The sequence below is a fragment of the Panthera tigris genome, chromosome D1 (assembly GCF_018350195.1).
Source record: "Panthera tigris isolate Pti1 chromosome D1, P.tigris_Pti1_mat1.1, whole genome shotgun sequence".
Classification (NCBI taxonomy): domain Eukaryota; kingdom Metazoa; phylum Chordata; class Mammalia; order Carnivora; family Felidae; genus Panthera; species Panthera tigris.
In genome coordinates this window covers 110052185-110076509 of record NC_056669.1, presented here as the reverse complement: position 1 = coordinate 110076509, position 24325 = coordinate 110052185, and the positions used below count along the sequence as shown (strand labels likewise).

General features: G+C 49.3%; 1 protein-coding gene across 14 annotated transcripts in view; it reads right to left on the bottom strand.

Annotated features, from left to right (window-relative positions):
* The window catches only part of PPP6R3 (protein phosphatase 6 regulatory subunit 3), a 92437-nt gene that overhangs the window by 21270 nt on the left and 46842 nt on the right, over window positions 1-24325 (bottom strand). For 8 of the 14 annotated variants that reach the window (XM_042957935.1, XM_007094110.2, XM_042957936.1 and 5 more), the window contains 7 exons: window positions 20122-20251; window positions 17863-18015; window positions 15810-15959; window positions 14668-14732; window positions 12133-12248; window positions 10431-10516; window positions 4257-4343 (listed from right to left, as the gene is read on the bottom strand). In XM_042957935.1, coding sequence (XP_042813869.1) covers window positions 4257-4343; window positions 10431-10516; window positions 12133-12248; window positions 14668-14732; window positions 15810-15959; window positions 17863-18015; window positions 20122-20251 — 787 coding nt within the window. The remainder of the gene's footprint in view (window positions 1-4256; window positions 4344-10430; window positions 10517-12132; window positions 12249-14667; window positions 14733-15809; window positions 15960-17862; window positions 18016-20121; window positions 20252-24325) is intronic. The other 6 variants (XM_007094118.3, XM_007094119.3, XM_007094120.3 and 3 more) reach the window with 1 other exon arrangement.

The window sequence follows — 24325 nt, the reverse complement described above, 5'->3', positions numbered from 1 at the left end:
GGGGAAAACACGACCAGTAATCAAATCTGCCAGCCTACAACACACAACGTTCGGGGACACTTCGTTCTCTTTAAAAAAAAGACTTCGGTCTCAGAGGCCGGGAAGAGTATCAAAGTAGCTTCTATCCTACCTACCTTAGAGAGAGGATAAAGTCTTAACACTGACCCGACACCGGTCTGAAAAGCTACAACTGCAAGATCCACAGAGGAGCCCATTCTGTCTCCTACATTCTAGAGAGCACCAGGCTCACGTGGGTTTTCTTAGGTGGTAACGGGGGAAGGTTAAAATGGACTTCACAAGAATGCTGAGCTGCTGATTTAAAACAAGGAGGCCCAGCAGAACAAGAGAAAGCGGCGAAGGTGTCCCATGTTCTGAAGCAGGAGTAAAGGACAACGAAGACAGCAAGTGGCACCCCGCACGCCACCCCGAACGAGGCACGGAGGCTGACGAAGAACAGTGTGTGTGCCGCCTTGTGGACTTGCTCTGGACAGACGGGAAAGCTCTCGCCTGCAGGTGGGCCCACACACACGGGGCAGGAGCGACAGCCGGGAGCTGAACCACAGGCATCTCACCAGAAGCCACTTGCTGGGGAGGGAGGCGGCTACCACTGCCTGAAACCCAATTCTCCCCGGTTCTCCTTTTGAGCAGCGCCCGGAGGTTCCGCCCCGCGGACACCTGCTGCAGAAATGCCTCTTCTGCTCCCTCCTGATCACTCATGCGGGTGGCAGGGAATTATGGCATGGATAATCCAAATCGAAGGTGATTAAAAAATAAACCTTATATTTGGCTTTGGAAGGCAACTTTTCCTCAGGTCCGAAAAAAGCGGTTATCTAGTTTGCTGAGAACCTGAAACTTCACTTTTCTCTAACTTGAGAGAGCCCTCCCCCCGCCCCCCCGTGCTCACTCACGCCCTTCCATGCTGTCCCCTTTCCTGCCCATGGAGGTGACACTATGTGACACGGGGCGGGGGGCCAGCCTCACGGGGGCGCATTTGGTAAGGTGCGCCAGGGCTGAGTGAGTCGCGGGTGCACGCAGAAGGGCAGAGACAAGTTCTGGAAGGCCGGGCTGAGCTTGGACAGGGGAATGGAAAATAGGACACGCAGCCCTCACACCCGTTAAGCCCAAAAGAAAGAAACGGGTTCTGCTGAATCGCGCCCTCGTGTTGTCGAAGGTAAAATGGGACGTGTGGTGCTTTCAAAGATGTAAAGAATCATGAAGTCATTCTTCCAAGCAGGCGGCAGAAGCCGGGCTCCGAGTTTATTTACAGATTACAGACTTGGCCACACAAGGGAGAAGGTCCCTTCCCAGTTGGTCTGTTTCTTTTTTCTCCCTTTAACTTTTTTGTGCCTTTGGACTTTGGACTATGAAGTTTGGGGTTCCTAAAACCGAAAAGTGTTCCTTTAAATGCTTCACAGAGAGCACGCAGACACTGAATGTATTACAAGTGTACGTATGTGAATACACGTGCATAGGTACACACAGATATACGTGTGTCCACCCATATATGCGTCGTCTGTCTGTCTCCCTGTCTATTCGTTCATGTCCCTAGGGAGACACATATAGCCACTGACGGACACAAGTAACCTCTATGCAGTAACTTAGGGGAAAAAGGAAACAAACCTCCCTGGTCCTCATTAGTTCTAAGTCTATTACAGCTTCTATGAAGATGCAAATTCGCAAAGAACTTCCAAGTTTCAGACACGATTTTTACTAATAAAGCTACTAATGTGTACTAAACCTACCTAAGTAAAAACTGTTACTGTATTCTACTTAAAGTCACCTAAAAAGTGCTTTGGACTTGGAGAAATCCAAGTCTGGGAAGCACCGTACGGCTGTGTCATTACTGAGAACTTAATTATTAAAAAACAAAAAAACAAAACACAAACCCCACACTGCCTACAACTGTCATCCCGGCCAAAGCCGGGGACCGTTCAAGTCACTGAGAAGGGAGTCGACCGCTTTATTAAGCAGATCTCTTTGGAGGCGCCGCTGGAGTGACAGGAAGTCCCTGCCTTGCCTCTTCTCCCCGCCGCCCTGCACGGGCCTGGGAGCGGGAGGCGCCCGCCAGGTCTCCGGAGCCCGTCTGCGGCCCTCAGCCCCAGGTCTCCAGACACAGCAGGGAGAGGACCTCCTCACACTCCACACCTCTGTCAGATTCAGAGGGACTTCGAGTCAAACACTAGAGGCTAGGAAATCAGAAGGGCCAGGAGGCACAGCCAGACTGCCGGCATCCACAAGACGCTGTGAATTCACAAAACTTCCTGTGAAGCATCCCCGGAGCCAGACATGGCCCACAGGTGAGTGACACGGTCAAGGGACCTTATTAAATGACCTGCCCTAAGCTCTCTATACTCAGGACTTTACATCAACATGAAACCTCACTTTAAATGTGAATGAGAAACTGAAACTAATATATATAAACTAATATGCTATCATGGAGACCCGCATAAAATTCTTAAATTAATCTATACTGGTGGTCTCAAATTAAAAAAAAAATAGTCTGGAACATATTTCTTACTTTCAAAATGATCCAGCTGATTTGTCACTCAAGCATGCAAAGAAGTGTTTACTAGAAGCTTGTCCGCCAGAGAAGAATTATTTTTCCTACTTTTAGAGGGTTCCGTGAAGTGGATAAAAGCCACAGGAACGGGAGCCTGTGGACAGCTTTGTCAGGAAGGCGGTTTTGTGTCTGGGATTGCCTCATGTGCACATCAGCAGTCAGTCAAACCAAAAAGACGTCAGAAAACGTCCTCCCCAGAACACCCATGGAATCAGATTTCACGAGAAGGAGACCCACTTTCCGGATACCTAACGGTAATAAGCACCCCCTAAGATTAAATCAGCCGCCTCAAGTTCCGAGGGCATCGGCTTATCTACACATAGGTCGAGGGCATTCTCTTTCTTAAAGCGATTCCCCAACAGGTTCGGAAGCACCTTGATAATTTACACTTTGTACCACAGAGCTTCGCTGCAGGGGTGAGCAATGCGTAGCGCTAGAGTTCACACCAGGCTGAGTGGCCGGTTTCAGGACTCTCCAGATGCTTCCGTAGGGGCAGAGAGGCTACCGCCAGGCCGGAGAACTCGGGGGTCAAGGAAGAAGGGCCTGTAGGCACCAGGGCTCACAGTGGGCCAGGTGGGCACCCTGGGTGCACCAGCAAGGCACGAGGGTGGCAGCGAGGGGCTGCTGTCTCTACAAGAAGGCCCCTGCTGCTCAACAGCCCCCCCCTGTGGGCTGGCCGCCCCTGCCCCTAACCCCGGGAGGCTGGCTTCCGAAGGGCAGGAGCGTTAAGAATCAACGGAGAAGCCAGCCTAGCGCTGAAAACCCACTCCAGACCTGTCCTGTAAATGTGAATGTGAACCTGACTTAGTAACCGCCCCGACCACAGCAGGACAGCCTACTGGGAGGCCCAAACACGGGGTCGGCAGAGCCACAAGCAGCCTCATCCTGGCCCTGGGAAAAGATGAGGCTTAAAGGCTAAGAAAAAAGAAGCCAAGCGAACATTCAGTGCCGGGTAGGAAGGGGGCTATGTCAACCTCCCCCCGCCCCCCCCCCCCCCCGACACCAAAGCAACTCGGTGCCAAGATGGGGTCCTGGCACCATCTGTCCGTCTGAGGAGCTGGTGCCTTGAAAGAGGGGCTTGTGCCATTAGCTCCCACGTCGGGTACGCGCCTGGTATCCAGTCAAGGTAGCGAAACCACCGGCCGCCTCTCCAAGAACCACCGCTGGGCGAGGGATAGATCCGGGCATGTCACTTTTAGACCCCGTCTTCTCCCCCACAAAGGGCAGAAGCAGCTGATAAGTGGACAGTATTGGGGACAGGAGGGTGGGGTGGCAAGGAATTGCTGCAACTGAAACTTTCACTAGAAAAGACCGTAAGGACACACGAAGAGTGTGATTCTCACCCACAGGTCGCTACCACGGGATCTTTTAAGCAACCACACAGCCGGTGCACAGGTCTGCGTAACACGTATGTCTGAGGCACTCGCTGAACCATTCATTCGGTTTGCTCAAGTCTGAAAATTCACCCAATTCCGCTTTGTCGTGACCAGGGGTGAAACATTCCCTGGAAACATAATCAGTACAAACCTTCCTCTCACATACCTGAAACTTCCGATCTTTAATGCTTTTGCCTAACTAGTAAGTAACCCCAAATCATATCCTAGTGCATAATCTGCCTCCAAAGGGGACTCATAGGTGGCAACTAGATTAAGCATTTAAAATAAAAACAAAAAGCAAAGCTTTAGGCATGACTCACTTGCTGCAAAGAAGAATCCTGTGAGAAACCCGTTTCTTTAAAGTCAATTTCATCATCACTGGATGAATGAATATGGCAGGTTGTAACCTATATGCATAAAAATGTAAAACACTATTTAACAGAGAAAAGTTTTGGACATTCGTATCAGCATTTTTATGGAAAAATCACATTTAGTTTTTCTCTCAATGTGTAACAACAGCAAGCACAAAAATAAGTTAACAGTTAAGTTATAAAATCCACCCCAATCATCCAAAAGCCCATTTCACTCAACCAGATGGTCAGGTCACCTGCCCTTCTGCTGCCCACTTGTGTTCTCGCTCTCCTTCCTAGTATCGCCAGAAACCAGGGAAGAGGGGAGTTACTCCATTTAAGTGATTTTAATAATCATCTCCAATTAAATGTTTACAAAGGGCAGGTGGAAGGAACGGCTCAGGTGAAGTATAAAAACAACTCATATGTGCCAAGCTCAGAGAGTGAAATTACCACGCCCAGGGGTTACTCATGGGCCCCCGGGAAGGTCAGGTTTAGATAGGAGCACTTTTACTTCTCGCGTCCCCTGTCCACTCTGAGAAGAACATTGTCCATAAACCCTAGAGTGGACTTTGAACCACTAGAACACCCTGCTTATAAAAAGACCCCAAATCTTCTGTCCCTTAAAACATAGTCCCTGCCCTCAAAACTTACAACCAACTCAAACAAAACACGAACATGAACTGCTCACCAATTCACGGTGATTTTTATTCATTCATAAATGACACACGGCATTGAGGGGACGTATTAACAATTAGAAATGAAAATACACAAGTGACTAAGCACGAGTAACAGTGACTGCTGCATAGCCAGTAATAAATGTGAACAGTCTGTAAAATCCTAAAACGAGCAGTGTACTTCTGAGGGTAACTTACACTGTGTTTCCTGAGTTACTCACCCTGTACTTTCCACAGAAGCATAACCGGCAGAGGGCACGGTCATCGGGGGAAGACGTGAGCGGCCGCGACCTGCTAACCCTTGACACTGTGTCTAAGAGCCTGAACGGAGCCACACAAAGTGGCCTGGTTTGTTCTGTGATGTTCCAACACTGGACCAAGAAACCCGAAGGAGGCTCCCACAGGTCTGCGTGTGGTATGGCTTATGAAATGCAATACATCACCGCTCGAATAAAATCAATCTCTTTTCTCTTCGACCATCTCTGGCAACGATGCTGAGCCAAGCGAACTGCCCCGCACGTCCAATGAATCCCCCGCCCCCTTCTCCCTGAGGGAGAGGTGGGTGTGCACACTCGGAATCTGAAACTGGCCGGATGAGGTCAAAGGCAGGATCTGGGACCAACGAAGGGAGTGTGCCGGGGTCAATCGCAGCTCCCGCGAGTTAGTGGGAAAGTCGTGCAGATGGGGCCCGAACGCGGGAGGGGGGGAGGCGGGATCCTGCTCGGTCACGGCAGCCGGCGGCACGGGAGGCCCGGCCACTGTGGCGGGTCCAGAGGAGACCCGGGCTGCTGGGCGGCAAGCTAGCGCGAGAATCCTATTATGTTTTAGGGGGTGTCCCCCAGGGTAGGGTGCAGGATTAGAAGACAAGCCAAAGAGCAAGCCAGGTCAACTAGACAAGAGAGAACAAAAAAAGACCTGGCCACCCCTGGCGGGTCTCGTCCGAGTTCAAGCAGGATTCAACGTTTCCTCATTCACAGTGTTACCTTTCGCTACAAAACGCATCGGTTCGTTGACGAAAGGTGAGCAAGAAATCCGTTTCTGTTGAGCAACTACCACGTGCCGGACGCAGTAGTGACCCCTTTTACGTACCCTCTGTCACTTGTCTCCTCAAAGCAATTCCGGGAGGTAATCTTTTCTCCAAAAAGAAGTTTTGCCAAGTTATTAACAACACGATGCACGCACGCCTTTGTGTTTATGTACGGAAAGATGTGGTGACTCTGATTCTACCCACAGCCTAGCTGGCCTGAAACTGTTACCGATAAAATGGGCTACAAAGATGGCTGAACGCACCCCAGCCCCGGCGGGGAGGGGACCCGCTGCCTGGAATCCCACCTAGTCCATCACACAGCTAGATGCCGCCACCTGAGCCCCTGCCCCGAGCCCCCGGCACGCCCCCTCCGAGGTGTCTCCATCTCAGCAGATGCCACTCGTCGCCTCCTCATTCCTCAGCTCAAATCTCGGCCTTCTGGTTTCTTCTCTCTCACACGTATCTACTCACCCCACTGTCAAAACACAACCTACGAGACCGTCGCTTCTCACCAGGCCGATCAGCTCTCTCTGGTGCAAGCTGCCTCCACCTCTCGCCCCGGTCAACGCCGTACCTGGGGGCTGACGGGTCTCCCTGCCGCCACCTGCCCCACCGCAGTCTGTTCTCAACCCAAGAGCCGTAACGCTCTTTTACAATGTACGTTAAGCTATGTCACCTTTAGATGCCATACCGAACAGCTTCTCATCTCACTAAGATATAACCAGGGTCCGAGTGGACTAAAGCAGGAGAGCTGGCCTTGGACCTCATGCCCGCTCTCTCCCTCCGGATGCCGGGCCAGCTTCCGCACGAGCTCTGCCCCCCTCACGCCTCTGCACAAAGGTACCTCTCGGAGAGGTCTGCACACCTGCCCCAGACAAACCCCTGGCTCCCTGCCCTGGAGTTTACCCGTTTCCACCCAGGCAGGGATCTTTGCCAGTCGAGTTTACGACAAGAGCCTCAGTGCATGGCACACAGTAGCCGCTCAAATGTTTATTAAACTAACGAATACCAACACATTATGAGAATGTACGGGGAACACAGTCATAACTTTTTAAAAAGTAACAAGTACGTACGAACACTCTGACCAAGCCAGAAGTGTTCTAAATATAGTCTTGACGCTTCAGCGGAAAAAAGCTTTTGAGATGTTGTTCCCTTCTTTCATAGTAAAATTTTAGTTTCGTTAACTGTTGCTACAGGAAAAAGCCAATTGTTTTTGGCGCCTTGGCCGGTCAGCTTGCTAAATGCTAAGGAGGATCATGGGCACGGCTGGCATGTTAACCCAGGTGACGTGTGGAAATCACAGACAAGATCTCCCCCCTTGCTACCCTGGGGCCCTGCTGGGGACCCCCCGGCACCCCCATGCCCCGGGGCGGGTGAGACACACGGCGGTTCTGCCCCACGCTGCTGGGCCTCTGGGCCAACGCACGGGCACACGTGTGCCTTATTCTGCACAACCTCCCCGAGCGAGCTCATGAGTGGCGGGAAGGACACGCCAATACTCGAGACAACACCTTCTCCCCCACACATAGGAGGCAGAGAACGAAGCAAACGCAACCTTCCAGAGTCCGTGTCGACACCTCCTACGTTACCTAACTTTACCAAGACTTGACCAGTTCTTACCAACAGACCCACGGAGAGGTCTCTGGTAAGTAACACACCAAATTTCATTCATAACAAAACTCCCAACATAAACACAGAAGCAATCTACGAGTCTACTGTGCATATACTTCGGTGTGATGGGCCAAAAGATTAAAGTACTTCACAGACCTCAGAGACAGCGTAGTTAGAAAGCCGCCCAGGAGCGGGAGGAGCTCGGGGCTGGCACGGCTTTTCCTACAGGAGTGAGCAGGACCTCAGCCCACAGCCAGCGGCACAGGGAAGCGTTTGGTGTGCTAATCAACGAATCCTCGCTGTGACTAGGAAAATAAGAACAGGCCAGGGCAATACAACAATATTTTAACCCAAGCATCAGGTGTGAACTGCGGATGGGCTGAAGTCCTAGGAAACACCTAAAATGATTCCCAGGGAGACATCTGAGCCATGGTAAAACCAACTAAGTCAAGGCATCAAGACAGCGTCTCTAATCTAATCTATCGATTTGGGGGAGCGGACAGGGAATAAGCCATCTATTATTAGTCAACTGCCTATTTTAGAATGAACGTGTCTGAGATGCCTCTACTTAGACCTTGTACTGCGTTACATGGGCAAGTGAGCACTCTTTCTGCAGGACATTTTCCCAAGGGCAAGACTCACTGCGTTTACCAAGCTGGGTTTATGATAATGTGCCCTGGAACATGGTACCCAACCCTCCTAGGATACAACCTGAAGCTTTCTGGGCGCAAACACGGAGAGCCCAGAGGCCGCAGGAAGTCTCGCTGGTGGCCTAGAATGCACAGGCACCCTTAGGAACCGGGAACCTACATATCCCTAAAATGACTACAGAGCAAAATTCCCCACTGAAAGGACTTAAAACTGAAGGGAGGTGGTATTTAAGTCCTGGGCACGTGGGATCAAGGAACTGAAGAGGTCTTGAGACATCAGCCCGAAAGTTCTCACGGACAACAGACAACAAAATTACAGAGTGGGGCTAAATCAACACGGGATATGAGCGACATCAACAAGGCTCTAGAAGTCTCACCGCTTTTGGCCAAAGAGAACTAAGCTGCTATTAGTGACAGATGGGCCCAGGATAACCTTCCCTTCCACCCAGGTGTAAAGTCCGGACGTCAGAGGTGTCTGACCCAAAAGGGCTGTACGTGAATTCTGCCCTGCTTGTATACGCCCCTTCACGTAGACACACAGAACATTTACACGGAGTCACAGCCCAGGTTACTGACAGCACCATGCAAAGCAGCTGAGTGCTGTCTGAACTGCAACGAAGGCTGTCTTTGTACAGAACTGCTCACACGAGAAATGTTTCAATTACCAAAGACAAAGAACATGTTTTAAAAACCGCTGATAACAGCAAGTTTTACTGGACACTTTTGAAGTCTACAACCCTTTGAAGGAACACCTTTAAAGAAGTCTCCCAAAGTCACAATTAATATTCCTAAACATTCCTTTATAAATAAGAAGTATGACAACACCCCTTCAAGGAGACCACACTGCCCGCAACCTTAACAAAGAATCGAGATGGGGCTTCTACTAAATTAAATGGTTCAATTTAACAGTGCCAGAGAACAATTTCAGCCCACAATAAAACCTTGATTATCCACAATTTTAAGCAATGTGATTGGGGAAGAAAGCAATCAATCCACCGTAGGTGGTTATGCTCATCAAGAATTACTTAAGTCTTCCTTGATGACTCAGGGCTGTCAAAGTGGATGTCAGTCTCTCTGCTGGGCTATGACGCACTGAGACACTGAGGCCATCGGACGTATTTTAATTAAGTGGCCTCACACAGCTCCCCTTAGTGATCTCTTAACTTGACAATCTTCCAACTCCTACTGATTCTATCATTATACCCATCCTTAACAAGCCATTACCCAACCAATCTGTGAAGAGTCTGGAAAAAGATAACCAAATTTGCTAGACAATCTACCAAATAGAAGGCAACAGCCCTTTGGGAGAGTAACACAGGATGACCTGGTGACCGCTCTGTAGCTGCCACTTCTGTTTCTGCTCTGAGCCCTTCTGTTTCCCTCCTGTTTCTAAACTCTGCTGTGAACTGATAAGGCTGTCAGGGACCTGACCGCCTAACAGCCAAGGCGTTAGTGTGTATTAGAAGCAGCTGCTGAATTTCAAACATAGAATTAAGTGCCCGACACATCTACTTCTGTGTAGAGTTAAAGCCACCACCTCAATTATCAGCTGGCATGTGCTTACAAAAGGAAATGCTTTCCTTATCTTTAAAACCAAAAGCAATACTTACCTTCAATCTCAATGCATTAAAAAAACAAAGAATACATTCCAAAGTCCAATATAATTTTTAAAAATATTATCAATGCCATTATTCCCTGGCTAATGGTTCTAATGTGTTAGTTCCAAAGTCATCTACAAAATTCTCCCCCGCCCCACAGTGGGAATAATCTAAAAAGAGGGTAAACTCAACTCAGTAATATTAGAAAATATCCAAAGGCTTCCTGAGGCTTCTAACCACCCTGGCTTATCTGAGGCAGAAGGCAACACCCCCGACAGAGAAGGCTGGCTAGCAGCGGTTCTGTTGAGGCACTGAGGGAAATGGGGGTGGGGGTGGGGGACGTAGAGGTCAGTGGCCTCTCTGTACCCTCTGGTCACCGCAGGCAGGAATTGGGAACTGACGAGACAAGTTGTCACGAATATGGCGAACACTGACCTCTCTTCCTTGGTAAAGAAACATGAACTTATCCTTGGCCCCGAATTACCGAGACAAACGAAAGATCTTTCTTTCATCTCTTTCTGAGCAAGTGGGCAAAGGCCGAGAGCACTGGAGTCACAGAAACGTGACCCGGTAAAACCTACTAGATCTACCGTGTTCCTCTTGTTAGTTTCTCCCAAGGAGCTTGCGCAGAACGCCTCCCATCGCTCCCTGACTGTATCTGGAAGACCTTTGGAGAGAGAAAGAAAGAGGCATGGTCACTCCAGGGGCCTCAAACACAGACGCACAAAACAAACAGGAAACAGGGGGTGCACCACCCGCTCGGCTGCTCGAAGGCAGATGTGCCCCGTCATCTGAGCACCCGCCTCTTGGAGAAACAGAGTTATAAGGCCTTGTGGCCTGGACGTCAGTAATTTCAGGAACCAGAGCCCCCCCCCCCCCCCCCTGCAAAAGGTCTCTGCTTGATGCCAAGGGTGCTACGCAGCTCTGTGAATTTAACAAGTTTTAAAAATGGCGAACACTGAATCTGGAAAGCGTGTGCCCAGTGCACTTCAGAGAGAACAGTGGGTCTTTTAAGGCAGGAGGAAAAATCGTCTGTTTCCACGTCGTTCAAGTTTAGGAAATGCTGTAGCACAAGCTCCCGCACACCCGTCAGATACGGTGATGGCTCCTGGAGCCTGGTTCGGCTGCTCAAATTATTCCAACACAGTGTTTCCTAAATGCTTGTGCCCATAGGCCACCATGGCAACACAGACGCAGCAGTGAGACTCCACCTTCTAGAGGAATTTTAAAGAAAAGGGCACACAAATACTTTTTCCGAGAAAAGAGAACTACGGCTATAATCTCGGAACCCTGACTAGAGCTGTCCTCTGACACTTCCGGTTCCAACAGATGTGTGTGTGCCCCTCACACACCCCGTGGTGAGCAGCTCCGGGAAAACAAAGACTGAGCCACAGGACGTAATCACGCCCATGGCCACCTCTCCAGGTGAGCACACAACCTGGGACGGCCCCGCTTGGACCTGTCTCAGGGAGCAAAATTACAGGGGGGCAAAGCCCCAACTGATCCCACGGCCTAGAACAGCTCTTTCAGTGCATGTTCAACAGGGAACAGCCTCTTGAACACAGACCTTCTTAAAAGACAAACCGGATAGACTGGGAAACAATTTCTAGTGTTCAGCAAGTTGAGTTTGGATGAATTCAGAACTACAGGGGTTGGAGATTTTCACACTCCTGGAGTTAAGTCGCAGGACCAGTCCAAGCCCCAGAGTCCACAGAGCTCCTGGGCCCTCGGTGTAGAGGGGACGGACTCTTGGCCTGGGCGCCAGTGTAAAAGGCACCTGCAGCTTCTTGCCAGTAACCTCGCCTGGTAAATTTCAATGCTGGTACAGAAAGCATCTTTTAGAGTCCACTAGCCCTCCTCTTAGGAGGAGAGACGGAAAACATGTGGATGAATGCTGCAATACCCCAGCTGAAGGAACTCAATCCACAGGCTACATACACAGGGGCCTTCAGAAGTAAATAAAAAGAGCGATCCCAGCTCGTGACATAGCGGCTGGCGATGGGACGCCAGACTTGGTGGATATGGTGAGCAGGCTCCCTGAGAGCGAGAGCGGGTGCCTTGGCCGGGCTGCCAGTACTCACTCAAAGGACTGCAGAAATAAGGAGGGACACAGAGCAAGAAACTACACTCTTCAAACAACTTCACTCAGATCTCCGGATAATTCGCGCAATATAAAGGAACTCCACAGACTGCCATTAAAAACGTTACGAAGGTTTCCAATTTACCCTTAAATCCTTCCTCCAATCCAACAAAAGTGTAATTAAAATTCCAAAAGCCACTTACCTTTGATAAGCTGCTGTACTAATGCACTGTTGGGGCCCTTGTCAGTGCTGTGCACGATACAGTTAGCTATCCTTGTCAGGTGTCCCATGTAGCCGTGCCGTCTGCCTCCCTCGGCCCTGACAAGGGGGAGAGGACAAATCTTCAGACTCCCGACCGGAGGGAGTCGTGAGACAGCCTGGTAAGCACAGCGGGTTGGAGTGATCATTCTAAAAACGGAGGCCCTGAAGCTGGGGATGGACGGCCACCAGGTCAGGCCAGGGTGGGGAGGGGCAGAGGCGGTCCGCTCAAGGATCACACGTGGCCACACTCATCAAGGTCCGTTCAATATACAAACCAATCATTAACCTTCGATAATCTTAAAAAAAAAAAAAAAAAAAAAAAGCCCAAACATTCACTGACACCTAATATTTCTGTGACTTGGCTTTGGATCTTTCTGTGAACAGACTTTAAAAAGGCTGAAAGCACCTAAGGTGACAATCCTGCTGCTTCGTTTTCTGAGACATCACGTCTCCACCGCGTCTACTCACAGACATAATCGTCTACCAATGGCATTTCTCAGGTCAAAAGAGCAGCCGATCTTAAGGATCCGGCCGAGGCGAGGGGCACTCAGCTGGTCTCGGGCCCACACGGCACCTGGAACACGGGCACAGAAACCACTCCCCGTTGCTCTCCCCCATTTAGGGCCTACCCTTCCTAACCAGGACCCATCTTTACCAAATCCGTCCATGTAGATACACCTCTCACATCGCTGTGATTTCTCTGCCTGTTTACAAAGGGTCAGGACTTAGATTTTTGCTTACAGGGAGGATCTTTCAGGGGCCACTAAAAAAGCCATACTTGCTTGAAGGCTTTTCTGAGAAAGAGGGTATCTGCTAAGAATCTTAAAGGGTCTGCAAACAGCTAAGGGTCAGAAGACACAGAGTTGATCTCAAGTGAGTTGTTAAGAGCCTCTTCTGGCTTCACAATAAGATCCCGAGACCCCGGTGTTCCTCACAGGCAGCTTCCTGGTCAGACCCTGTGCGGTGCTCCCACGAGCTCCCGAGGGAGCTCAAATGCCCACCCGCCAGGGTTTTGCTCCAAGGCTCCTGATGTTCTTTCGGCTTCTGGGGCAAGGAAACGTTAGGAAAGCTCGTTCCGGAACGCCCAAGGTGGGGGGACTACAACAGTCAAGCCTCTGAAGGATGGCGCTTAGGGGACACAGAGCATACCAGACACCTTTGCACTGGCGACGAAGAGGCAGAGAACGAGGGAGGTTGGGGAGGGCTCTAAGCTGCTAACGTGGGGCCAAACACAGACCCAGAGAGGCTGATCTGGCCAGACACAGCACCCCCACAGGAGCTCCGTGTGGAAGAATGGACCCGAGGCCCACCGAGACGAGCCTCGGACTAAATGCAGGTTTTCCAGAGTCCAGTCACAGCTCTATCAGTGCCAGTGAGCACTTCCGGAAACACCAAACCTGACAAAATAAAGCTGACACCTCCCTTTAGTTCCTAGCTCTCCCAGAGGCCGCAAGAGGAGTCTGAGCAGAGACACAGAGCAAGAAACCTCCCGGCGCGGGCTCAAGCACGAAGGCGCACGGGACGGCCTTCTGGGCTGCTGGAAATGCTCCGTGCCTTGAGCGCAGCGCTCCCGCACCCGCACGCGTTCATCAGAGCTCCTAGAAATGCACGCCCTGAAAGGATGGAGTCCCACCTTACAAGAATTACACCTCAATGCACCTGACTTAAAAGCAAACGAGGGGCGCCTGGGTGGCGCAGTCGGTTAAGCGTCCGACTTCAGCCAGGTCACGATCTCGCGGTCCGTGAGTTCGAGCCCCGCGTCGGGCTCTGGGCTGATGGCTCGGAGCCTGGAGCCTGTTTCCGATTCCGTGTCTCCCTCTCTCTCTGCCCCTCCCCCGTTCATGCTCTGTCTCTCTCTGTCCCAAAAATAAATTTAAAAAAAAAAAAAAAAGTTGAAAAAAAAAAAGCAAACGCAAGAAGTGGCCCCGAGAGCGTCTTCCACGCACGCCCCGCCACCGGCCTCCTGTGAGATGGCGTCAAAGCCCCCAGGGCCCGAGGGAGGAAGCGGGGCGTGCGGCAAAGCGCCTGACGCGTGTCAGCCACCACTTCAGGTGATCGTGCCCGTCGGCTAACGGAGATTTTCTGAACACAAATCGCCAGGGCAGTCGCCGTCCCCTCTTCGGTCAGGAAGTGCCCTTCTCCGCGGCGAGAACACAGGGTGACCTGAACTTGAAGCATCATCAGGGAGGCCTTGACTTGAGGACTCTTTTTCTTTCCTACTGTCAGGAAAACAGCTATTCAAAAAGGTCCCGGAAGTTTCAAAGGCAGCTAACCCCTGGGTTCCCCTCAAGAGAGCTACAAAGACGGGGGGGATCTAGAAATAAACGGCTACAATGAAAGAATCTGGAGAGAACCATTTGTAACTGGAAGCTGGTCTGTACCTCGTAGTTACTCTCACTGTTCTCTCAGGCAAGGGAGGGTGTTTTCTTCAAGTTAAAAATCAGACAGAATTCCTCTCAGAAAACGGCTTACTTACTGTTTCTTCTCATTCATTTCCCAGGCATCAAGTATTCGTTCTATTAACTGACATTTTTGAAAAAGCTGAATAAAAAGGAATATTCCAGTTAACATTTATGTAAATAATGTCAAAGCATCAAAGTTCTAGACTGAAACAGAACTCTACTCAAATAGAACAGTGACATGTTATCACCCAGCAAGCTGTGAATTACCGGCTAACTCATCTGCAACGTGGTAACAGATTCACGCAAGGCCCTCAGAACAAACGCTACGGGGATCGGGACGGGAGCCACGCCTCCAGCACCGTAGCTGCTGGGGAACAGCGACACTGCAGGTGCCGCTCCGCTGAGCAGCTGACCTAAAGCAAAGCCGGGTTTCACGAGCCATGAAAACTGGCTAATGAATTCAAAAGAATAAGGAAGAGTACACCCTGGCAAAAATCTCTCGGAATCCGCAGCAATCCCTGTGCTTTCGAAGCCCGGGCCACGCTCGCTTCCGCACCCGCTGCCATCGCTGTCGGCATGCGCGATGCAGTTGCACCCAAGGTCACGGCCTTTCCCTTCGACTTGGTTGAGCCAGCTTCTCCCAAGTCCCCGGTCTGCGAGTAACCCAGCGTGAGCTAGAAAACTCCGCACAACCACGGAACTTCAGGGCAAGAAGAAATCTGAAGACTGACTTAGTAAAATCACCTCGTAGTTAACAAAAGGAAACAGGGCCACAGAAACGTTTCGCTCGTTACTGCACGCAGCCCACTCCTGCCAACCTTCACTCGTGTATTTAGCCTACAAATTAAAATTAAAACTGGCAAGCCGGGGTGCCCGTGTGGCTCAGTCCGTCGACTCCTGATTTTGGCTCAGGTCATGATCTCACGGTTCAAGAGTTTGAGCCCCGAGTCAGGCTCGGCGTTGGCAGCATAGAGCCTGCTTGGGATTCTCTCCCTCCCCATCCTCTCTGCCCCATCCCTGCTTGCACACTCTCTCAAAACAAGTAAGCACACTTAAAAAATTTAAAACTGGTAAGCCAAACAACTGGCTGAACGCTTTCTGCAGACTTGAAAACAAGAGAGTTAACCATCTGGACTCTGAAATTACCTCCCTGCCCTTCGACTGACCCACTTCACACTTATCAGGAGCAGCAGAAAAGAGACACCAGTAAGCTTACGTGTTTCAGTAACAAATTGTCACCGGCGGAGTCTCGGTCGGTAATGGTGTTATTCTCTGTATTTTCAAAAGGACTTGCAAGAATCAGTGCAATACAAATTTCCACTTGTGTATGTAAAAAGTTATTCCATGTATATTTGAAGAACATGTCCTACAAAAAAGAAAAAGCCACGCTTGCTTTTATTCGGCCGCCTCAACGTTGAAAGCCACTACTCTAACACACTTCCCAAAGAGTTATTTAATAAAGTGGAAATGATATGTTCTTAGTTCAACAGGACTATTTAAAAGGAAAACAAGTTTACTTTAACGGGGGCTTGAAATGCCACTACGGAGACTGAAGAGCATGATACCTGCTCATTCAACATGCCAGCAATTGCATGGAATCTAGTAGAAAACAACAATGAACACAGGAAAACAACAGTAAGCTTCCGAAAATCTTTTTACATTTTCAAGGCAACTAACACAGGCATTAAGTTCAGTAAGCGTCCACTAATTTTTAAAGAAATGTTTAAGAATTTTATTTTGAGTCAACAAACCTGTACTGATGGCTTTTGTGCAGGGCACAGTGCTAGAGGCCATACAGGAGACAGGGACAGACAAAAAGATGGTCTCCAATCTCAGGGTGCTCACACCTTAACAAAGAATAAGCACTCAGGCATTTGAAACTCATGGAACTATTAGCGAATGGAGTAAAACAAGAGAGGTCTGGGAAGCAGTGACGTGTGGACCTCCAGAAAGCACATGGGTTTCCCAGATTGCTCGAAAAGTTGATAGGATCACAAAAAGGAAAGACAATTCCTACAAACACAAAATGCATCGTGTATACATGTATTCAGGACATGCTTCGAGTCTGGTTACCTCAACTCAAAACCAGGTAACGATTAATGACCCATTTAGGAGTTTCATCAAATTTGCTGTCCTTCAAAAGCAGTTGGGTACTTACTATCAGTAAGATCAGAGGCTAGTAACTGACGACTTCAGGGACAGGAGTAGAAAGTTATGTGGCTATAATTTATCCACCAGCCAGAGGGTAGGGCAAAAACTGTCCCCAGACAGAATGGTTGTTATTTCACCAAAGAGACTGTAGTTCTGTAACGTTTTATCTCACTCCAACATGTTTCTGCCCTGTATTCCTATGCTGTCGTCATTTAACCCAAAGCTGAAACACAGCTAAAAGTATCTTAGTGACACCAGGTGGCGTAACAGTGTGGCTGATAAAGCCCACGTCGGTTTGAAACTGGATGTGAATTCAAATCTTGGTTCCACCACCTATTAGCCATAGAATGTGTCCCGTCTCTGGGCAAGATGTGAAAAACAGACCCTCTCTCTCGCACAGGCGTTTACACCCAGCATCACATGAGAAATGGAAGGAAGTGCAAAGAGTGTGCAAAGAGCCCAAACTTCCCCTTGTGTACGCCAAGGCCAGACGGCTCATGAAACCCGCTAAGTGTTAACCCCGTGCCTTCCATGCCCTGGGGTGGCAGGACAGACAGAGCAGGCAGGGGCACCAGAGCTGGGCCTGGGGATTCTAAGCACAAACCTTGGAACTGGGGAACCTGAGGGTCAAGGGAGTCCAGATGATTCCTGGGCTCTCCCTTTCCCCTTCCACCAACCACAGAGTATAGTTGTATCAGGGAAGAATCTGGACTCAACTTAAAAGACCACATATCTGTCAGGGGAGAGAAGATAAACACTTGTCCCTTTGCTAATTACAAGCGGAACACGGTGCTGTAACCAGCAGTCATTTCTAGCTAACAGCTCCCCCGAGGGACAGGACTGCTCGACCACCTGTGCCAGACTGAGATTCTGGAGGGAAAGCGGGTCTTAATCATCTATGAAATCTCTAATATACTTCTTTACACGCAGCAATAATAAATACTGAAAACTTAAAAACTGACGATAAACTCAAGGCAAAAACTGCATAAGAGACCATTTGTGCTCAGAACCAGGAAGTCACCGACAGACTGTAAATGCGTGAGGTTTTTCACTTGTGCGAGTTGTAGGTCTACAGAACATCAAGGGCAAAGTAAATGACCTTTTGGGGGAAATCTTACCAATATGACCCCGACGCTATTCAGCTCCATGAGGTCCCCATTGATACTGCTGGTGTTTGTCTGCAGGAGGCTGGATATCAACCTGATCACATTCAGTCGGGTGTTGCCCACGGGAGGGTCCAGCACACCCCACGTAGTTTTCATCACGCTTTTCTGAGGAGGAAAAAGCTTTCCAATTAAATCCAGCTCAGTAAACAAGCAAAAGGGTGGAGGGGTATGGGCGAATGTGCACGCCACGTAAACTCCCCCTGCAAACACTGGGGCCCGAACCCTCCATCTGACGGAAAATCCAAAGCCGCTTTTGCCATCTTGAAGATACGATGAAATGACCAAGGGGGGGGAAATCAAGTCATTTCCCTGGACCGTACACTTTTTAAGAAATTGAGTATCCCCCTGCTTCGACAACCCAAAGTGCCGCAGGAAGATCGCAGACGGCTACGCTCAGGGGGAAAAAGGTGAGGTATTCCAAACCTGGCCGGAAATCTCGAAACTAAGACACGTTACAGGTGGTTTTGGAACACAGTCCCCAATCTTTGCAAAATCTGAGAACGAGGCAAGCTCAAAGCTGTCTCTGGGTCACAACCTTGAAAGAGGATCAACTTCGAACCTGTACCTGCCCATAAAAGGGAGTCTCTACACTTTGAATCACGAGAGACAGACACAGGACACTTGGGACTTTCACGAATCCCACAGGAAAGGGTGGCGAATCCTCAGCCGGCAGTGAGGCCGCCCTTTCCCCACGTCCCGCGCCGCGCCTCACACCCCCCTGCTCCTCTCAAGGCTGCGGGGAACTAGAAGCTTCAGCCTCTTCCTCCAGCTGAGGTAGCTCTAAGTAACGACACGTTAAAACCTTCAAGGGTCTAACTCACGCCGCATCCTCTAGTGAAACCACGTACAAACTGACCTCCCGAACTCCTAGCAGTGACGGAGCGGAAGTCCAAACGGGAGACCGCCTTGCTTCTGCACCAGGGCCAAGAAGCAGAGTGTGGGAGTCCACATGACACGCTGCCTTCCTGTCCATGCAGAGAGGAGACAGGCAGGCCAGCGAAGACGCGGGTGGGGAACTTCCTCATACGTCCTCCTTCCCCCACCTCCCATTCCCACCTGGAATATTCTCTCTGCTTCTCCTACTAAATCAATCCCTTCTTTTTCTTTCCTGACCCTGTTTCTTCCCTACGTGTGCCACGAGGGACGCTGCTGGACGGAATGGTTAAACGGGGGCACAGGGGCTTTCCCCGAGGGTGAACGCCGAGCACTCTGGCCCGCACCCAGCGCTGGCCGGACGCGTAAGACACGACACGGGCAGGGACCCTGCCTGCTAAGCGGTGGCGTCAGCCGTCTGAAGAGACCGTCTGGAAGCTGAACTAGACTCCCTGCGTCGTGGACGTAAATAATCGCGTTCCCCTCCACAAAACGCCGAGATACACAGAAAGCGCCTAATGCAGAAGGGAGAAAGTAGCGCCTTCAGATTCCCAGGGCCTGGCACGGTAGATGCCACAACACACGCATGACGGCTAGGCCACTGGGTGCGATGACACAGGGCAGAAGGAAAAAGGAAAGCGGAAGCACTGGGGTGGGCAGGGGACCTCCCGGACCGGACTCTCCCACAGAGATTCCCAAAGGAAGAGCCTCTTACCCTCACTTAAATCTCTGCTGCGGGAGAACAGCACTCGAGGCCCACAGACGGCTCTCCTCTACCGGGCCTCGGGGTGTGCGACTCGTGCTCTCAGCGGACTGCCTGAGTGAAGTCCCTGCTGGCTTAGCACGCGGAGGCCCCCAGCGGAAAAACGAGCTGAGTCACGCTGTGCCGAGCACTCCTTAAATAACACATCTACCCATCAGACTGATACGCCACTCCAACTCGGATTAAGGCAACTCAACCTCAAAGATCAGTTCCTAAAAGATGAACTTAACCTCAAAGCTGGGAAAATGACAGGGCACAAGGACTGTTTGATTGGCATAAAAGCCTCCAGAATTTATAGAAAAAAAGCACAAAAAGCTGAGTATTCTAAGTAGATAAATACTCTGCTTCATTTTAATTCTACCCCATCCACCAGTGTAGACACTACATATATATAGATAAAAGCTGTAACTCGCTTAAAACTAAAACCTCGCTTAACAGCAGCACAGATGATCGGAAGGGCTAGCTTGTGTGCTGGTCACAGCCGGTTCCATTTCCCACAAGGTTCATATGCTTTCTAAGCACTATTTAAACCAAGTCACTGACCCGGACAGCCGTGATGAAGATAGCTGCCCTACCTTGGGTGGCTCAAGCAGGAGTTCATGAAAAGATCCAAGTCTTCCTCGGATAGCTTCTAGAACACTCTTGTTGACCGAACAAGCTGAATGACTCATGCCTGGTGGGCAGATCTCTATATGGCCTTCAAATCTTGAAACAAAGCAAGGTAATTTTGTTATAATTTCAAAACAAATCAATTAAGGTGCTCCCTATCAGTATGTAGGTAGATACAGAATAGCTATACAAATATGATCATATCAACATTTCTGGAAGGATGGGAAGAAGGTGTAATAAAACCTCTCCGGGGACAGCAACATGATCGGAAATCCAATGGCCTACAGTTGTCAGGAGAGAAATCACATGCGATTTCCTCCCATTCCCCCACACCTTCCAGCTCCGTATACCTCTAATCCTAATAGCAGGTCTCTACCAGGAAATCTGGGAAACAAAAGGAGATCAGGTCCCTGAATTACAGGGGATACCACACCGTGTGCCATTTTGGGATACTGCTAATCACTAGGCCTGCGTCGGTCCCATTAGTTTTTCTTAGGTAGCCAACATTGTTTCCGACTTACAAAGCCTAAGTTACTCGTGTACGTGAAGCTCAAACTATACTCGTTACAGGAGAGGCTAACCAACGAGTAGAATGAGCCATCCGAATCTCAATCGGTGTTAGTGATCACATGGGAAAAGGGGTCCCCAAGGACATCAGGAGGGAAGGGCCTAAAAACGTGGGCATGAATTTCAAATGACAAGACAGACCTGGAAGCGGTGTGTCAGTAGTGTGACGTCAGCTGGACATCAGTGCGAACTGGCGGCTGACCACGCAGCTGCCGAGCCCCAGCCCTGGTTTTTCACTCCCCGGTTGTGGGTGCTACTGTGGACACTGGGAGCCTCTGCAGTGTCTCCCCCAGGCCTGCCGTGAGGGTCACGCTCGCGCAGAGGACCGAGGATGCCGCCTGGCACACAGCTAGCACCCGGAGAGCAGCCTCGCTGTCATCGGAAAGCCTTCCACACACGTACGCGATTTCTAACTCAGAGCTGCTGTAACGGCATTTAGCCGTTTTCCAGTCTGAGGACACTTTGGGTTGTTTACGGTCTTGTGTGATTATGAATAAAGGTGACACAAACCCTCACAATTTTGTGTCGCACAGTTTTCATTTTACTTGGGTAAACATCTAAGACGTTGCTGGATGGTACAACAAATGTCTGTTTAACTCTGGAAAAACCGCCAAACGTTTTCAGAAACCGGTCGTCTGACTTTGCATTCCCAAGAGTAACTTGTGAGCCCTCCAGGTGGCTCTCCACTGTCGCAAGCATGGAGTACTGTCTATTTTGTGGTCTGGCTTAGCTGTGTAGGAGGCTGAAAGGTGGCCTCCCAAAAGATAGGTCTACACCCTATTCCCCAGGGCCTGTGAATGTTACCTTATTTGAATGTAATCAATTAAGGATCCTGAGAGGAGATTAGATTATCCGGATAGCCCCTAAATGACATTCCGGGTGTCCTTATAAAGGACACAATGGGGCACCTGGGTGGCTCGGTCAGTTGAGCATCCGACTTCGGCTCAGGTCATGATCTCGCGGCTTATGAGTTCGGGCCCCGCGTTGGACCCTGGCCTGACAGCTCGGAGCCCGGAGCCTGCTTCGAGATCTGTCTCCCTCTCTCCCTGCCCCTCCCCTGCTCACGTCCTGTCTCTGTCTCTCAAAAAAAATAAACGAATGTTTAAACAAACATTTTTTTAAAGGGACACAATGGCACACAGAGAAGGGGATGCGAAGCTGAAGGAGGCAGGTGACCACAAGCCCAAAGATGCCAACAGCCACCGGAAGGTGGAAGAGGCTAAGGAGGAGTCTCGGCTACTGTCCCTGGATGCAGTGCGGCACTGCTGACACCCTGAACTTGGGCTTCCGGCATTCACTGGGACGCAGTGGTGTCTGCTGTTTTAAGCCCGTTTGTGGCTTTGTTACAACAGTGTGTTACAGCAGACACAGGAAACAGATACAATTTGTTCAAAAGGTACGTAATGGTATTTCAACGTGGTGTTAACTTGAGTTTCAGTCATGACAAATGATGGGCATTTTTATATTTATTTGCTACACAAATATATTTTATTCATTGTCTGCTCAAATCTTTTGATCTTAAGAAACTGGACTGTTTTTCTTATTATTGAAGTTTTGAATACTCTTTATACAGCTGGATACAGTTCTTGCTCAGACACACGATTTGTAAACATTCTTTGACAGCGTGTGGCCTGTCTTTTTATTTTCTAAGTAGGCTCTACACCCAGCGTGGAGCCCGACACGGGGCTCCAACTCACAACCCTGAGGTCACTTGTTGATTTCTACAAACACTCCTGCTTGGATTTTGATTGGAACTAACATGGACACGCCAGATCCGATCAGGTTGGGGAGAGCTGACATCTCAACAATACTGAGCTTTCTAATCCATGAACACAGTATCTCTTTCCATTTAGATTGTCTTTGATTTCATCAATATGGAATGGTTTTCAGCATTAAATCTGACACACACTTTATAAACAGATCTACATTTAAGTACTTTCTTTTTTCTATGTAACTATTTCATAAAAATTCCAAATTCCAGTTGTCTGTTGCTATGAGAAAGAAATCCAACTAATTTTTGAATACTGACCTGATGATGTCTTGCAATTATACTAAATTTATTTGTTAGTCCTAGGAGGGGCAGTTTCGGGGTTTGTTTTGTTGTTTCTGTTTTTTCTTGTACTCTTTCGTATTCTCTGTGAGGACAATCCTGACATCTGCACACTGATTCAGTGTATACCTTCCCTTCCAAGCTGGATGCCATTTCTTTCTTTCCTGCCTTACTACACTGGCTGGGACTCAGGAGGCTGAATACGACTGGTAATGAATATCCTTGCCACGTTCCTTGATTTCAGGGGCTTATCATTTCAGTCTCTGACCATTAAGAATGGTATCAGCTACAGATGTTGTTTTAAGGGGACCTTGTCAGTTTCCAAGGTCCTTTCTATTACTAATTTATTGAGAGTTTTTTATCATAAAGGAATTTATTGAGATGACTACATGGTTTTTCTTCTTTTATCTGTTAGTATCCCTGTTTGATTTTTCATTAAGACTTTATTCTTACAGTTTTAAGTTCACAGCAAAGTGGAGGGGAAAGTACAGGGACCGCCCATGTGCCCTCTACCCCCTTATGTGAAGCCTCCCCCATTATCAGCATCCCTACCCCCAGAGCGGTATATCCATTTCGATCAACGAACCTACACTGACACAACATAATCACCGCAGGTCTAGAGTTTACCATCACAGTTCATTCTTGGTGTTGTGCATTCCAGGGATTTCCATAAATACATAATGACACATATCCATCATGATGGCATCACACCATTTTCACTGCTCCGAGAGTCCCCCGCGCTCTACCCACCCATCCATCTCCCCACCGCCAACCCCTGATCTGTTGTCTCCACAGCTCTGCCTTTTCCCGAATGTCATACAGCTGGAATCATACGGTATGTAGACTTTGCCTTGGCTCCCTTCACTTAGGAACATTTAAGGTTCTTTCATGTCTTTTCGAGGCTTGACAGCTCATTCTTTTTAGCACTGGGTAATATCTGTTTGGTTATACCGCCGTTTATTTATCCGCTCGTCTACTGAAGGACATCTTGGTTGCTTCCAAGTTTTGACAAGTGTGGATAAAGCTGCCATAAACATCCGTGTGCAGGTCTGTGTGTGAACATCAGTTTTCAAGTCCTTTGGGTAAATACCGTAATTGCTGGATTATATTTAGTTTTGTAAGAAACTGTCAAACTGTCTTCTGCAGTGGCTGTATCATTTTGTGTTCCCACCAGCCACAAATAAGAGTCCCTATCGCTCTACCATTTTGTCTGCATCTGGTCATTATCACCGATTATATATATGTATGTATGTGTGTGTGTATACACACACACACACACACACACACACTTTGCGAGAGAGAGTGCATGAATGGAGGGGAGGGGAGGAGAATATAGTACCTCAAGCAGGCTTCACATTCGGCACAGAGTCCAACGTGGGGCTCAATCCCATGACCCTGGGATCATGACCTGAGCCGAAATCAAGAGTTGGATGCTCAACTGACTGAGCCCCCCAAGCACCCCACACTGATTGATTTCTGAAGGATGAATGAGCCTTGTGTTCCCAAGATAACCGTGGTTGGTTATGACATGTTATCTTTTTAATATATTGCTG